Source organism: Cololabis saira, chromosome 17 (assembly GCF_033807715.1).
Source record: "Cololabis saira isolate AMF1-May2022 chromosome 17, fColSai1.1, whole genome shotgun sequence".
Taxonomy (NCBI): Eukaryota; Metazoa; Chordata; class Actinopteri; order Beloniformes; family Belonidae; genus Cololabis; species Cololabis saira.
In genome coordinates, this window is record NC_084603.1 from 6954310 (window position 1) to 6972769 (window position 18460).

Consider the following 18460-nt stretch of genomic DNA (forward strand, 5'->3'; position numbering starts at 1 on the left):
TGAAAATCTAATGTTTTCTTATCAGCTCATGTGATACATTACACAACTTTGACCCATGAAAACGGGTTTCGTCTTAGCTTGCACAGTCTTGTATATGAGTCTAAAATATAAATTGTCTAAAGGATCAACCCCCCACCCTGTCTTCATGTCTGCTACATATTGGCCTATGCATAAGTAATCTCCCTAAAGCCTCTGTACTCAGGAAGCTAAATTAGTAAACCAATCTCTGACAAATCACCTCTTTTACTATGGAAAGTAATCTTGTGCCATGTTTTATTTATTTGGCAGTATGGTTGATCCATTGATTGATTAAAGACAATGGGGAATACAAGTCTGTAAAATATAGTTAAAGTAAATCTGGTGCTTACACAGAATGTAATCCCAGGTGATCAGCTACATTAAAGCCACTAGTTTAAAAATAAAAAATGATCTTTAATTTCCATCATAAAAACCCCAATTTGTGGCAAATTTCTTAGGGATTAGTTTTTCTAAAAATGTTGTTTTTCTACTGTCATGTACTAAGTACATGACAGTAGAAGATGACTTCTGCTATTACACGCTTGTGTGATGTGAGTTAATTATATTAAAAAGAACTGTATATTTGACCATTGCTATATTTCTGAAAAAGGAGAACTGGTATGTTACTTTACTGTGTCAAAATATCAAAATGTTACTTGTCTGAATTGAAATGACCCTGCTTATGTTGTTGAAACTGTGAACTTGTTCAGATACTGACAGGCTTTGACAAAAGCTATGGAGGATTAAAGGCATGTGAAAATTACTGTTGAAAATACAAAGTTCAATGAATTGTACAATGAAAATACAAACATACTGTAAACCTCATTGATGGAACACGTGCATTCCATCCAGGGGAGTAAGACCTGCTGCACCGCGTTTGTTAGATGGCCGACACACAAAACAAGTAGGCCACAGACCAAACAGAAGACCAAACCAAGCCTGTCTTTCTTCTTCCTCATGGTGCTGGCTGACCTTTTAGCTATGACTAGTTCATTCATCCAAATGAAAGAAGGTTTTGTGACTGAGACTTAATCGTCACTACTTGCCTCAAGTGGAAAGGGCAATCTGATGGCTTTTGACATGACGTGGCCAGAGCACCAAGTGTTGTAGGGTTTAATGCCTTAATGCTCCCATTTCAGTCTTCAAACAACAGCTGGTTGTGTTGTGAATACAGTGAATGAAGATGAGAAAAACAACTGATGGGTGTTGGTGTATTCATGGTTTTAATCCTGCAGAGTGAAAGATGATGGCGCTCGCTTCAGCTAACAGTGAAATTAACCACCTGGAAAAACACCGTCTCTCATTGTTTATTGCATACAATTGCTCTTTAAAATTAAATATTTATTGGCCATGGAATTATTTTTGCAAGCCAGAATTTTATAAATTTAGGTTTTGGCATGTGTACTAAAAATTTAGAAAGCACTAGATAATGATCTAAAAATCAAATCATGGCAAGTGTTGTGTTATAAATGCTGCTGGAAAACACAAGCCATCCCCACCAATCATGCATCAGTGATAATGCCATGTCCAGCCAACTTATTAGGCCCATCGCAGACTAATTACATCTAATCACAATTACTGTGCGGTCCCTCCCCTCACCTCCAGCACACAAAGCCATTATTCTCTCAGCTCGTCTGTAGTTTGATTAGTGTCTATGTATGCCTCTAATTCACTCATAATAGCAGCCTCAGCCACTCTTAGGCCACTCACAGATCAACAGTGATTATAATAAAAGTAGACAGCAAAGATAAAAATGGCGACTGGCGAGTGGGAAAGAGAAAGGAAGAGTTTACGTGGAAGGGAGCTCTCACTCTCAAAGCAAGAAAATAATTGGTTCAGAATACCCTCCATTGCTGCCCCGGTAATCTCATTAAAAGTCTTGTACTGCATTCTTATTAACCATTAAAAGTCGTTAATACAATTATTAGAATCTAATGCTAAAAACACACACGTACACACAAGCAGCTTCCCATTTGTTGCACTCTATTTCTCCGACCTTTTGTTCCTGTCCGGCTTCCATTGTGTAATGTACACAAAAGAAAGAAAAAAAAAAGATTAATTAATTCAATAAAATCATCCCCTTTTCCTGAGTCTCAGCCATGGAAGTAATACCATCACAATGGTGCAGCCAGGCCTGCAGGGTACAGTGCAGTATCCTATCAGGGCAACCACTGAACACGTGCAGCACACAAAGATAATGGAGAAGTCCCTGGCCTCATTCTTTTACTGTTATCAGGGCATGGTGAACGTATAGAGCTCCTTGTCTCTACTGCATCCTCCTCTTTTTCTGTCCATTTTGCCTCTGTCTGTCCACCCCTGCCCCCATGTTGATCCCACCCACTGTTTTTCACCTTGCAGTTTGATGTCTGCTTTGTGAGAGACAAGAGAAAAGGGGGCTACCTTTATCCATCAAAGCTCCATCCTATCTACTCCTGTTTTTTCCTCTGTTCTAGCGCTGAGCTTATTCAGCTTATTGTCTAAGCAGTCATCACTGTACAGGCTTAACAACTGATTCATAGGCTACCACAAGCAGAAAAGGGAAAATGGGATTCACAATAACAAAAATAACAGTAAGGGATGTGTTGGTCACATCATCTTTTAATTCTCCTGCCTCCATGAATATTGTAAACATTTGCATATTTGTTCATTTTAATGTGATGTCTGTCCTAGGGCTTGTAATAAGATAAAGCTCCCACCTTATCTGAGCACTTTATTAACAAAAAAGGAAAACAAGTGAATGAGGGGAAAGCGGTTCGGGTGGGACGGCTCAGCTGAAGCGCTGCTGTCTGGTGGAGGAGATAAGCCATGCTGTCCCACACCAAACCAAATCACCACTTAACAGCAGTCACAGGCGCCGCTCACAGGAGGGATGAATGGGCTCGGGTGCAGTATGAAAGCCCCGGGGACAGCCTTGTTTAACACTCCCGTGTCCCACAGTTGGGATCAATAGACTATCAGACCTTGATTATATCCACACTTAATTAACCTGAATATAAGGGTAGACTGAGCATGCCATGAGGTACAGAGCCAAACAGATAAGCTCTGCAGTCTCTGAAAATGGAACATGATTTTCACACAAAGTGCATGATTTTGGCACCATGGCCTACTGTGTGTGAAGATGGCAGAACATTTGTGTTTTCTGTCTTTGTATTAGTTTTCTTGCCTCGTTCACTCCAAAAAGGAAAAATGAGCGTTGTTTAATAGCTATATGCAGTACTCGAGTTGAGGGGGGATGAGGGGGGATGGCATCCCCCCCTGAAATAAAAACGGTCAAAATCATCCCCCCTGTAAAACTGCCATCCCCCCTTTCCATCCCTTATGCCATTTCATCAATAAATGTGGTTTTACTGCTATTTCAACATTTAGAGTCATCACCAGAAAAATAACACCAGAAAAATAACTTATTTGACAATTTTCACTTGAAATAAGTAGGGAAATCTGCCAGTGGGACAAGATTTATCTTCTTATTACAAGCAACAAAATCTTGTTCCACTTCCAAGTCTACTTGAAACAGGTGAAAATTGTGATGAGTCTTGTTTTAAGTGTAATGAGATTTTTTTTACTAAAATGAGACATTTTAACTAGAAATAAGACAAATATTTTTGTTAAGATTTAGAGTTTTTGCAGTGATCCATGTTACTTATCCTGTGAAGGACAGAGTCATATTGATAAGTTCAGAAAACTGTTTTTTATTGTTGTGTTTTGATGTATTTGATATAAGCCCAGTGGATATTTAAAGCTTACAGAAGGCTGCATTTAACTGCTGCTATGTCATTCCTGCAGTATTTCTGCAGGTGTTTTGGTCAGTGCTATTATTTGTAATATATTATATTATTTGTAATCAGCACAAATTATCTGTCCCCATATGATAAAATCCACCATCCCCCCTGATTTTTTTTTACAACTCGAGTACTGGCTATATGTAAATACATACACGCTTTAAAATGAAAAATGACAAAATAAGCAAAACGTGGCAATGAATATAGTCAAACATAAGCAAATGAGCAAATACACATCAAACACGTAATAATGAAGAACTGGGGTAAAAAATATCTACTAAATGTTGTTATGCTTGAATCTAAATTCTTGTGTCCTCACTGTCCTCTCAGCAGCTGTTGGCTAACTGTTCTCCAGAGCCCAGTTTGATGCTGACCTCTCCTCAGATGAGGTGTCGCAGTAGCAGCAAATGAAGGGGTGATGTAATTAACACCCCATGACTGACAAATGGAAGTGACAGGAATTAACAAATCCCATGATTGTTCCGTTTCAACAGCAGCCAAGGATTAATCATTAATTTATCTCATTCACAATATCAATATGCAGAGCTGTGTTTAGCCTTGAGAATGTTTGCCTCAGTAAATGCCATTTTCTGATCCCTGAATAATAATACATACAAGCTCCTACTGTGCACCGTCTCTTGAGGAAGTTATAGCCTAAAAAAAAGAAGAAGAGACGAATTTAAAAGTAATGGTTGAGGTTTATTTTTTCATTTTACTCTGACCTTAAAGTGTATTCTATTCAGGGAGAAAGTTACATATTTAATGCAACATGACTGATGGATCAAAGCTTAAAGAGATGAAATGTAAGGTGCTTTTGGACCTGAGGAACACTTGTGTGGTTCTTTTGGAAAAGGTGCTCCCTCCTTTTTACATCCTCACCACAGAAATGAAAGACCCTTATAGTTTTTGTAGCACTTTAAAGTGCTTTCAAACCAAACCATCTCAAGGGTTTGTTGAAGGACATTAAAAGAGGAAACTCTTTCTATGGGCTATATACCTTCAGGAACTTCTTTCTTTTTTTTCTGCTCCCAGTCGCATCATGGTTAGGAACACTGAAGTTATATAACAGCCAGCCAGTGCTGGGTAGGCGACCCAAAGTCACTTTCTAATTCCTTTGTCAGATAAAGGTCCAGAAACATTTTTTTTTTTTCTTTTCGTTTTTGAAGACTAACTTCAAGGACTTTCTTTCATGCAGCTTCAACAAGAACTTAGTTAAATTCTGAAATATACTGTATATTTCTTTTCTCTGTTTAAGAGCATTCTGGTGTGACAACCAAAACAAAAATTCCAACGTAAAATAACCCAAACACTTTTGAATATGTAATTAAAATATAAAAATATGTAAATCAGTGAGCTATTCAAATGTACAGACAGTCCAAGAGCCCTGTGACATCACAGCCCAAGATCAAAGTAGAATTATTCCTCCTCTCTCATCTTTAGCTCTAATAATTTCACCTGTAACAACGTGGGTAAAAAAGATGTTGTACTGTATTCCTGCAGTATTTTACCCAAATAATCTCCCAGGCATTAAAATATGACCTCAATAAATTGTCAACTCTTGTATAAAAGGCATAATTTGTCACATTGATGGACCAATAACTGTACAGTTGCTTAACAGAAAGTTTATCTCACGCTGGGAGAGAATATAATCCGAGTCAGTAGAAAAGAAGGCTCATGCAAATACAGTTCTGAGAAATGAAAGCACCTTATTGAGTTTTGGTTTATTCGATTCTCTCTCAGTACAAAACTACCACTGATTACCTGCATGTTGATTAGTCCAGACAGTGTAAGTGTCCCTCAATGACATATGGCCATAATTACTCACTATAACACAATACTTGTGTAAACATCACTGCAGCTTTTACCAAGTTATCTATAGCCTTGAATGTTGGCTCTCAAAAAGATGCAAACTTAGCATAAAACTCAGAAAGCGTGAATGTATGAAGTTCTTTGTGGAGCTTTCTTCTCCTCAGTTTTTGTCACCTCCTTGTTTGTACTCAGTGGTTAATTTCAGTCAACCTCTCAATGTGAGAAAAAACTTTCTAGTAGTAAAAAAGCAAACTGCATTTAATGCAGATGCATTTAATTGCCTTAATGTGCAGTGTAAAGTCTGATAAATGAACATGGTTTAGAAACGTTGTTCTCCTAGAAACTGATAAATCAAATAAAATGCTTTATTTTCCTGCCTGGCTTTCATGTAATGCAGAAAATATCTTCTCGTATCAATTTTTAGGGAGATGTTTACCACTGAATCTCCCTCAAAGGCCTTTGTGCTTCAACCTGGTGCAATCAGCTGCAGCCAAATTCTGTATAAAGGAGTTTCAAATCCTTTTCTATGTAGCTGATCCTCAACAGTAATTCAAACTGATGCGATTAAAAAATGTCCTTTCATCAGACCAAATGTGCATCTGTTACAAGGTTCCCTCTTTCCCTTCATGTCTTTTCCTCTCTGAAGCTTTTCTCCACTACTTTATTGTTAGCTAGCGGATCTTCCAGTTGCCAGAACTGAATTAATATAGTTGATGGACAAACATTGTCAATCTGCCAGAAGAATGGAGCTGACTGAATTCAATCTCAGCAGACAATACTGGGGAAGAAGCAGTTAGAGACAGTGCCACTTTACAGAACGTTGGCTGTTCTGGAGAGGTTATTGGCCTTGACAAAAGGGTGATGCAGAGTTTGCCCTCATTAAAGCCAGTGTCCATCCAATGTTGCTGTGGCATTTTCTGTAGCTGCGACTGCTCTCTGGTGTCACTTATTTGTTTTGGGGGTTCTTTAAAACTATTTTACCCTGACTAACCCATGACTTTATGAATCTCAGCTTTTGTCAAAACTGTCTTATTGAAGGATGTTTCTTCCTGTTTTAAAATGTGTCCTCTCACTTCTCTCTAGATGTTCTGGTACTATTATGTGTTAACTGTAATCCTACAAATGTCTCACTATTTCCTTTCAATTAAGTTAGTTATAAATGGGGTTTTGCATTTTTCATATATTAAAGTTAAACTGTTTTATCCTTTAAATCATAAAAGGTTGTTTTATTAACAAATTTAAATGATTTTATTTTGGTATAACTAGTGTAAAAGCAGATTAAAAAAAGACTAAGAGGGAAACTGCAAGTGGGATGGATAATTCGGGAAAAGAATTTGTAATGGAAATGTATAAAGTTGTGATTTTGGTTGGTTTATAACATAGATTCATTAACTTAAATTAAACATTTACTTGCTAGTTCACTTATTTTCGATTAATATAGGCCTAATTTGTCAGTTAAAATAAAACAAAATGAGTGAAGTTTGTTTAAATAATGTTTTAGCAAATACTGTCCTTTTAAATATACAAAACTTTTTAAATATAAAAGCTTTGTGCAGTTGTATAAATCCAGCATTAAGTATGAATATTTAACCTTTGACCTTACAGATTTTAACCAATGAAATGTCTCTTTAAACTTTAAAGGCAACATTGATAACGAACGCCTGGCGATTGCTAGACAGCGAATCCCATACCGTCTTGGTCGAGTAGTTGACGAATGGCTACTCGACAAAGGTAAAATCACTGATTAAAATTTCAAATAAAATAAATTGATCTTAACTAGGTTGAAGCAGTATTTTGTAAATAATAAACATTAAAAATAAATGTTCAGTAAAACTTTAAAATTAAAATGGTTTAAGCTGTAAAATTTAGTTTGTAGTATTGCATACTTTTCATAATAATGTATTCATTTTACAGATGTTTTAATTCGTGTTTCTTGTTAACCTCCGGTTAAAGGGACTGTAAATATGAATATAAATCTACTTACTGAAGTAATTGCAGCATTGTAAAAGTTGTATTTAAATTACTGTAGCTGTTTTTGTAAACATATAAAGGATAAATGTAAAAGTTTTAGATGAGTCATTCATTAGTTAAGTGTCATTTGAAACACTTCTGAAACATCTGTTGCCCAACATGGTACAGTATGTTGTTTAGTGTTATTTGATGTATTCTGATTAAACTGTTAGCGATGATAAATAGTGTATAATATCAATTGGCATCAGAATTTTGAGTCCCTTTAACAGACACTGTAAATATGAGTAGGGTTTTAGATAAAGAAACTGTAATATAAAACAAACTGAGTGCATGCTTTGTTTCTTTTATAGTTCGATATCTAAGTCATATTCTTCATTTAAAATGTGAAATTAGCCCAATCATTTTTATGATTTATTGTTGCTGTTTATTCCTCTGTTTTTCCTTAAATGAAAAGGTCCTCTGTTATTTATTCATTCCTTTATGTTCCATTTATTTATCTTTTTATTTATGACCAACCATATCCATGTATGAATCTTATTTTCTTTGGTTGCTTTTGCTGAAAGGATTAAACAGTAACAGTGTCTCCTCCCAACTGGAAAACAAGTCTAAATCACAGTCTTGTCCATTCTTCTAAAAATACCAAAAAAATGACCATATAACATAGTCAATGCTTCAAGAAATACTTGCTTTTAGTTATTGATTAACTAATAATTTTTAATGTGTTTCTGGATGTGTTTTGCATTATAATGATAACACTAAAATAACTGTATTCCCAAAACAGTTCAAAATCTATGATCTTTTTTTCCTGCTATTTTACGTTAGGCTGCCCTTTTAGCAAAGCATTGATATTTTATTTTTTTAAATCCCGTGTTTGTTTTCTTTCTTTATTTTTTTCTTTTTCATAGGCATCTCATCATTTTAATTGCAATAAATTACCAGGGTTTGCCTCAACACCCTGTAATTTATTGGTCTCATTACCCACTCGGCAAATAATCTATCTATTTGTCCTTTTATTTCCTGTTCAGTAAAACTGGCTGAGTCAGCTGTTCAACATTCTTGTATCTATACAACATGCTTTTTCTACAGGGCGACAGCTTACAATCTTCAACAGCCAAACCACTATACAGATTGGGGGCTGGGAACGAGATCGGAGTCGATCGTTTCAGGGCCAGCTTTCGGGCCTCTACTATAATGGCTTAAAGGTGTTCAACATGGCCGCTGAGGGGGATCCCAACATAAAGATCCAGGGAAGCGTGCGGCTTGTGGGGGAGTCACCCTCCTCTATCACACCACAGTCGAGTACCACAGGTAACCGCTCAGAGACGTCCACGTCCATCATGGAGATCACCACCACCACCGCGTCCAGCAGGAGAGTCAAGCAGACGACGCCGCGGGAGCCTCAACAGGTAAGACTGGCCAAGTAATCCAGCCGTTAGTGACTTTCATTCACTTGTGATTTTGTTCATACTGTCCTACAAGTTGATCTTGTTTGTGGTTCTTTTTTCAGTACATAGTGTTCTTCACCTTGACATGTCAAAGTAAAGAAAACATTTTAACCTGCCTGAAAAAAGAACCACAAGCAAGAGTTTTATTCATGTTGCATTTGTCTGGACTTCATTGATTTTTCTAATGTTCACATGAAGTCAAGCACATCTGGATTGATATTTTTATAATAATAATAATAATGACAGACAGTAATGATCCCATTTATATCCCCCAAGATTAATATCGGCAAAGTTTAGCACATCCTGGATTAGTATACATGTAAGTGTACTAATCCACTGTTCTTCTTTATGTTGCTTTGGATAAACAAGTCTGCTGTAAAATAAATACAGCGTAATGTACCACACCGCATCCTATCGTCATATCATTGAAGGATGTATGCCGTATTTCACTATGTGAGCAAGGTTTTTCGTCTCCTGGGTCCCATAACCTGAAGATTGAGGGAATTTAAGTCCATTGTTCCACAACTGGGAGCAGCACCACGTGCACGCTTTCAAGCATTTTTCCAGTTTGCAATCAGATATCTGTGTGTGTAGGTTTGTGTGTGTGCGTGTCTGTTTTTTCAACAATAACCATCAAAGAGATTCTCCATCATCTTTATCTGTCCTGCATGAGCTGTGCAGCATCTGCAAGAGCACATAACCTCTCAAATGTCACAATGTGTGGCTAAACAATGCCCCACACAATATGTGTACTATCCAATGAACTAGAGATCAGACCATTCTTGCCCAAACCAGAAAATACTTTCTGTACTGCAATAATACGATGTACATTTTTAATGGTAAGTGCACTACAAATGAACAGACCTACCTTTTAAAGTATGACCTGTTTTTGAGTGCCTGTTGTTTGTACATTTTTAGAAATGATCAAGTGGAAAAACATAGAAAATTTGAAAATCTTATTAAGCATTTCTTCACCAAGACTACAACGTTTATATTGTTGAAATGTGTGTCCGAATATCACATATTATTCCTTAAGTTTTTGCAGAGAAAACATTTATAGTACTGAACTTAGGCATATTTATAAACTTAAGTAATCAGGTCTCAATCTACTTTTTATAAATATAATTTGAAATCATTTTGGATTTAACTGGTTTGGATTCATCAAATTGAATAGATGAAGATTATAGCATGTCAAACAGTAAGTAGGTTTAACTTAATTTTGAATGATCCATAAAAAAAATCTAAATTTGATTTTAATTCATTTTTGACAGATTGCACAACCCCTGTTGTTTCAGTTGCAATCTAAATCAAGAATTTTGGTGAAGACTTTCCTACACTTAAATGTTGGTTGAATATTCATTACATTCAGACCTATTTCTCCATTCATTCAAAAAAGAAATAACATAAGAGCTTTAATGTTAATATAATTTTAAGCATGCTTCCACACAAAAGTTTAGCAGGCTGTTCAACACTTAATTCCCATTACGCAATGACACTAACCCAGTAGCAGTAAAAACAGCCTATTACCGGTGGTCTTCTAACTCTGTCTGACCCAATCATATCACTTTGTGCAAGGGTCTACAGATACAATCATGAACATTCACAGAGTGAAATGGATTTTTCTTATACTCTTCTTGGTCCCTGAACCATTGAAACAGCACATAATGCAAGTGAAATAACAGACAGAGGACCATAAGTATGCCCTGCTCCATGAAGAGTTGCTACCAAGGAGCTAAGCAATTGTCAAAAATGAGGAGACTGATATGAATATCTATGTTTTGTAGGTCAGAAGAAAGGAATGATATGAATGGCCAGTTTGATATTGTAGTACAGCTTATGTTGTGTGCCTGTATATATGAAAACAGCTATGATTGCAATACAGTTCAGCTTAAATGTTTAAATCAATAACAGTTTATATTGTTGCAATAATGCACTTACTTTATGTTTTTAATACATTCAGGGCACATAGGGAAGCCTTTTAGGAAATAAAGATATGTCTCTATAGTTTTAAAAATGTACTCAGTGTCTGTAAAGATTTTCAGGGGGAAGTCTTCATACTATTTTGGCTAAACAAATGTAAACATAGGTGTTTTCCTTTCAGGTTATATTTAAAACTCACCTTAAAAGCAGGAAATAAACACTTAAAAAATGTAGAGTGGTCAAGGCAAAATGTGTTGAAGCATCTATGGAGGAAAAAAAAGGTCATAGGATTAAAGAGTTGCTCAGCGATAAATGAGGCATGCAAAACTGTACTCATTGAGAGATGTCAGCGTGTTCAGTTTGATACAACGTGACAACCTGATGAGCTCCTGCAGTAGGACATTAGTGTCTCAGAACACTGCACTTAGAAAGACATCATGTCTCGTCTCAGTAAAAAGAGCTGGTGCATTCAATGTCCTTCCTCTTGGGTAGTCAGCATTTTAATCATAATTCCCCGGCTGTTCTCATCTACCTTCTAATGGTGAATTTTAATTTGGTGAATGCTTTCAGGACTTTAGCATTACTGGGACATCCACATTTTTAATATGGTTGACCCCAATAAATGTTATCAGACAGAAATAGCTCAAACACTTTTTATTACTTTTGAACAATGAAAAGTGACAAATTAAAACACACTTACAAGCAACTGTAACTTACCACATTTAACACACAAACTCAACACTGGTAGCTCTCTTAATCTGAATAATGTGATGTTACTGACTTGAGTCTAAATATCTGAATTGGATATTATTAAAAAATGAGAAAGTACATCTTGACTGTAAGCTTGAATCACCTAATAATAGTTTTAGCAGTTTAGCAGGAATAAATGCTTCCAGGTTAACTTGACTGAACTACCTACCCAAACTGATACAACCCATCTAGTTATTGGAGGAAAATCAAGACTAGCGAGCTCAGCGTACAATGGATTCTGGTCTAGGGATGGGAATTGATAAGATTTAGTTGATACCAATACCATTATCAATTTTTATCAGTTCCTCGTTGGATACAGACCAAGTTTCATTTAGGAGACAATTACACTCGGACTTTTAGCCACAACACAACTGCTTCACTGTCTCAAGTTCCAAAAAGGACAATGCCAACAGGTCAGTAATGCAACACCTCTGCAGGTTACAACAGTATCAATATCTGCACTTCCACCACAGTGCAACTACACAGGATTGTGTATCTATTACTGCATTGTTGCATGTCCAGATAAATGCTCTCTCTTTTAGAATAAAATAGAATGACCACAGGAAATGTGCACGATAGATAGATAGATAGATAGATAGATAGATAGATAGATAGATAGATAGATAGATAGATAGATAGATAGATAGATAGATAGATAGATAGATAGATAGATAGATAGATAGATAGATAGATAGATAGATAGATAGATAGATAGATAGATAGATAGATAGATAGATAGATAGATAGATAGATAGATAGATAGATAGATAGATAGATAGATAGATAGATAGATACGCACAGTATAAAAAGGAACAGACCATTAAGACCAGAACATTAAACTATACATTTTAACTACATTATGAATACAGAAATAAACTACACACTAAGAATTAATTACACATTGTTTGACCCTTCTATTGAACATATAGTTTAGATTTGTCTTAAGACTGTTTTTGATTTACCCACTGTAACGGGGAATACAGTTCTGATTTTTCATCAAATTTGGAACCATTTTTGTTGTTTTTTTGTTGTTCTTTTTTTCCATTTCAGATATAACTAATATTTATTTCAGTGTGCTTGGTTTATGTTTTAATGGGCTTATTGTCAAACTTTACTTTCCCTTCAAATTGTCTGCGTTTTAGAAGTCTGATGTGTCACATTTTTTGAATTCCTTTCAAGAAAAAAAGACTTGTTGCTAGTGCCTGTATAGCAGCTTTCTTAGCTATTCTGTGAGGTTTTTTGTACCATCTGAAAGAAGCTGCATTTGTGCAACAGTATTTCCAGAACAAGCTGCTTGAATGGGCTCACATTGAAAACATCTGTGAATGGCCAAAGTTTCACATCTCGAGCTGGATTTTCTAAAGGCTGATGACAGAGTTTAGGGGAAGTGCAAAAGTCATGTTTTCTCTCACACAACCTGGATTACAAAATGCTCTTGTGTTATCTTAGATTTTTGTATTAATATTTTGAGTTATAATTTTATTATAATTGCTGCCAACTCCAGTTGCAATAGTTCATCAGTGGGCAACTAAGTCATAGTTGTGAGTTATACAATCTGAGAGTTTTAAGTAGTTACCCTAACACATATTTCAATCAATAAATAAAAATGTAATCTCTGTGTTTTATGATTTCATAAGGAGGCACAAAAGAGCCACAAAAGAAGAAATCTAGTGAAAACTGTAGCTTGATTAAAATCTCAGTCATTAACTAATTATCTAATTTCAATCTATAGTCCTTGTCGGAATGATGAGCTGCTTTTGAATTTAAATATTAGTACATAAAAGTATCTAAAACTAACCGCTCTTGATATCTGCCTTGAAGAAGAAAAAATAAATAGATTATAGGCAGCCACCGCCTTGCTTTGAACACACTGTGGAAAAACCCTTGCACAAGATATTTCTGTGACGGAGATTCTCATTGAATTTTTATTTTTAAGCATTGAACTGTCTCCAGTTGCCCTTTAAAATGTTCTCAGTGCTTGTCTGAAATCATATTGTTATTGAAAACTGTGGACATTATCTTTTGGTTGATGTTACAATGATGTCTTTTTTGTCTAAGATTTGTTTTGTTTTTAACTTGGAGTAAATTGGTGCAATTAAGAGGGAAAGACACTGGAAAATAACATATTTAATGAGTCAGAATTGACATTTTAATTTGGATTTTAATATTCAAGTCACAGTTTGCATAATTGGATTGACTGAGTCCCTGAGTTTAAAAGCTGCCCTGATACAAATACAGTGAATAGCATAAATCTCTTGTCTCTATGCCTACTCATATCTCGAGGCTTCCTGAATTAGAGATTCTAAACTTGGGTGTCAAATATTATCTGTAGTGGCTTTTTCTGCAGTGTGCTTCCTGTCCAATGCGGAGGAGGTATCATATTGTATGTGCTGGTCGATGCCGTAATGAAGTGTCTGTTCCCTGCAGCAGGACCCACTCTCATTCAATTAAACCATAATGCACTTGTGTACGCATTCAAAAACAGTGATCCAGCTACTGTACACATGTCTACTTAGACATGATGTGCTTTTCCTCTTGCAAGATCCGTCTCAATCTGATTTACATATTGTTACAAACAGCTTATCACCATCACTGCAGCCAAAAGGTTCACTTATTGTTACTTGAATATTTATTTCAGGCATAATAATCGCTTTTGTAAGTGGGAATTCAAAATGATCAAAATCAGATGTTGCAGCTCTGATAGCATCCCCAGATGGCGGCTGGGGTTGCTGTATGAATTGTGACCCACTGTGTCACTGCTGTTAACCATTCTCTGTAATTCTATTCAAATTATTTAATTGGTGATAAAGAATTAAATACAATCCAACAACTGATGCAAAAATGAGCTTCGGTGATATCATTGTAATGTTTTTAAAGTGTTTTTAAATTGTAAAGACGGAAAAGATAACATTTAGTACTAGATGATGCTTCATCAAAACCACTCCTGGATAAGAGATAACACCTTACTGTATGTAGCTCTTACCCTCTCAGCAGAAAGAAAAGAGAAAAAAAGATGAATGTTTGCTATCTAGAAGAGCCATTGAGCCGCAGCTCATGACAGTGATGGATCCTCACCTGCATTGCTCAGCATTATCAACCCCAAACAGCTCACATACAGTGTATAAATCTCACAAGCATTTCTGGCGAGAGGCCGCTGTATACCTTCCACCAGTGTTGTCTGCAGGAACATCATCTAAAAGTTGCTAATGGCTCCGGCATCATGTAGAGACACAAGGGCAGAATAATATGGGTGACCAATGCAGCAGGACAGGTTTCAGCAATTTGTGTATGTAGAAAGCTGTGTTGTGTTTTCTGTATTTATTTCCAGTTTTGTACATGGTAATTAAGAATAGATTTGAATTAACTCATTTTATTACCTTTTCTTAACTCTCAACTATACTAATTTATCTAGTATTTATTCTCTGATTCAAGAATGTGGGGCTTTTGAAACTCAGCAAACTCACTCAGCAAATGGCTCAAAAGTTGTTTGTTTTGGTCACTACACTGTTTATTTTGCTTTAATTGGTTTTAAACATGGTGATTCTACCGGATCCTGTCGTCTAACTCATATTCCACATGTTTCATAATGGAAAAGTAAATAAAACACTGATCAAGTCAAGTGGGACCCATGGATTTTGACTATAGATTTTATGACAGTCCACCCAGATGATGTTTTATTCATTTTAAAGCAAAATGATCAAGATTGGATAAGCAGTATCAAAGATAACTCTCAAGTCAATAGTAAACAAAAGCAACAAGTTTGGATGTCATGTGACATTTCACACTTTTACTTTTCTCTCATAACCTTTATACATTCAACAGTTTCAATTTAACAGCTGGTTGGTGTTTAAAAATATTCCAATAAAGTCTGTTCCTTGGGAGAATGAATGCTCACTATGCACATCATTTTCACCAAATAGCCAATTGGAGCCACTATTTCTGGGTGAACCCTGACTGAGGTGACTGTAATGGTCCTGCAGCTGAAGTGAGGAACATTCAAAACACATTGTGAGCACCATTTAATTTGCAATCACATCACATGGCTGAGCTTGAGCTGAACTGGTCCATAGTGGCTGCTTGTCTTGGTCTGTAAGACGTTGGTCAGAAACCTGGCATCTCTTTAATTTGCAGGCACGATAGAAGATTTGACATGCTGCAAAGCTACACCTGGGGCTAGATGGATACAATTCTGAGTAGTACTTCTAAAGCTATGCCTGTACATAAACAGAGTTATGCATACAGTATGTATTCTTTTTGTCAGATATGAATCCTAAGGTGCTTATGGTACTTTTATAAAAATCTTAGTCTTGTGAAGTTTGTCGCAAGCCTGATCTCCATTCTCGTTTCATAGCCATCAATAGATCGTTTAAAGAAGAAAAGGAATGTAATAAATCATGAACAGAGCGAAATAGCAATGATTGATGTAGATCAGTACCATCTTTTAATTAGTTACATTTGCAAGACCTTCCAAAAGCATCACAGTAACCTCCCTCCTACTTATTTGTAAAGCCTAAAAAAGAACGAGGAAAAAACTAGTAAGACTCAAATCTATAAGATTAAATAAGATTATTCTTCCTTCTGCTCCCTTTCATTCAACATTTAGGAATGTTTGTGTTTATATTAAATTGTTTGTAGTTTTATTTGATCAATGAATGAAATAAAGAATAAATTAAAAAAATAAATAAATTAAAAAAAATAAATAAATACTTTTGTTTTGAAACTCTTGCACTTTTTTTTTAAATTATGTTGCTTTGGTCTCGAGAATGCAAAAGGTACGCACATTCTCAATGTTCATGTTTTTTTTGTTACTGTATAAGTACTAGCATGCAGGAGAAGGTGTGCACACATCATTTATGTGCCTGACCCCTTGAATGTGTCGTGTTTGAGTCCCTTCAAGGCTCCCTGACTGTGTCTGTAATGGGATTACTGTCACAATGATCTTGGAGTGAAAAATCTTCAGCAACTTGGTGTCCAATAACTGCTCAAACTGCACTTTCTCTCCCTAATAATCATCCATACTATGTCTCTTTATTGTGTTTGGTTCAGCTGTCTGATCCTTGTAGGGATAATCATTTCACACACTGAGGGTGCAATTAGTCTTTACATTGTAGATAAAATATACACCCTGTATCAAAATTCAGGCCTGAATCTTCTGCTGGATGTGAGTACAACTTTGCTGAAAAAAGTTGTAACCTATATTGAAATAAGAATTATAATAATAACCATATAATTATAATTGGTCTTGATTTAAATTGAGGTCAGTTCATATCTTTTTTTAATTATTCCTATGTTTCTTTAGGTAGATTTTGCTTAAACTATATATACCTGTCATATGTCTGAAAACGCTCATTAAAAAACAACTGCTTCAAGTTTTAACTTGTACATTTTGGTAATTAATGACTACGAATGTTTTACTAGTGCCTAAAAATCCCTGGTTCAGAAACTAACTACTAAAGTGGGTATATTGCTGAGGAAATAAAAGCAGAGCCCTTGGAAAATGTCAGTGTTACTTTATGTATTACTAAGAATCTATTATGGAAAAAGCTTACAGATGCTGTTAGTTGGCCAACCTATTACACAATCAGCCACAGCACCTATTCTTTAAAGAGCTGGTAAGAGTTACCTTCAATATATCAAGTCACTAAGCAACAGACGGCTCAATAGAACAGAACATTAGTTTTTGATTGACAGGCCATATACTGGGTGAAATGACCTAAAAGGCACATTTTTGTTCAGCTAATGAAAGAAAAAAATACACGTATTGAACAAAGGGACGCTATGTATAGGGTTGTCACATTGTGTGATTGGAGACAGGAACCAAACTCTCCACAAATGAGCAACCTGTGAACATGAAGGATGTTAATAAAGTTACTAAAAGAAACAAAGCTAAAGATGTTGTGCACCAGGAATACAAAATCTTCAAAGCAGGAATACAGAGTAACCAAACACGGAGAATGCAATTGGGCTGAAAAGAAAAACTGTGTTAGGAGAAGTATCTCACACTAGTGCACTCCCATTTTAATCTACGACTGGATACACTCCTGCTTAGTCATCCATATAAAAACCTTGTTTTCACCAATGATAAACAGCAACATTGACATGACAATGGCACTCTTTAGTTACGTAGGGAAAAGAAAACCCGCTTTATTTGATGGCCTTATAGTCCTGGACAGAAAATGAACTGGTAAATGGAGAAAAGTTACTTGAATCAAGGAATTCTGCAAGTTGAGAGCAAAGAACCCTACAGAAGTATAAAAAGAAATGATTGGATTACAAAAAAGAAGCCAAAAAGAGCCTCAGCTGAAACCATCAGGGGTGCAGGAGGAGGGGCAGCAAATCCTGTTTTATCTGTAATAGATAACCTGTATTGGATCATGCCGCTTTGCTGGAAATTGATCGGAGCGAGACAGATGTACAGGTGGAGCACTGTGTTGACTGTTTTTAGTTGGTTTTTTTTTAACAGACCTTGGAAGTCTACAGCAGAGCATGAGCCAACTTTTATCTGGTGTTAGATAATCAGTAGAAAAGAAAAGAAACAAGTCAGACCAAAACCAGTATTGTTTATTCTAGTGGATTTTTTTTTTGTTTTGTTGTATGTGAAGTTTTCTTTTTTTGTTTCTTTTTTTTTACCTATTTCCACACCATCATACAGTATTAGTAATGTTGAGAATAATTAACTAAAATACAACAGAATGAATAAAAGCAGGGAATAAAAAGAGATCCAAAGTGGCAAAATCCTAAACTAAGATGCAATTAAAGACCAAAAAC

General features: G+C 35.8%; 1 protein-coding gene across 12 annotated transcripts in view; it reads left to right on the top strand.

Moving 5' to 3' along the window:
- LOC133463903 (neurexin-1a-like) overlaps positions 1–18460 on the top strand; it is a 301928-nt gene that overhangs the window by 255236 nt on the left and 28232 nt on the right. For 9 of the 12 annotated variants that reach the window (XM_061745667.1, XM_061745669.1, XM_061745668.1 and 6 more), the window contains 2 exons: positions 7248–7337; positions 8664–8983. In XM_061745667.1, the coding sequence (XP_061601651.1) occupies positions 7248–7337; positions 8664–8983 (410 nt within the window). The remainder of the gene's footprint in view (positions 1–7247; positions 7338–8663; positions 8984–18460) is intronic. The other 3 variants (XM_061745676.1, XM_061745675.1, XM_061745677.1) reach the window with 1 other exon arrangement.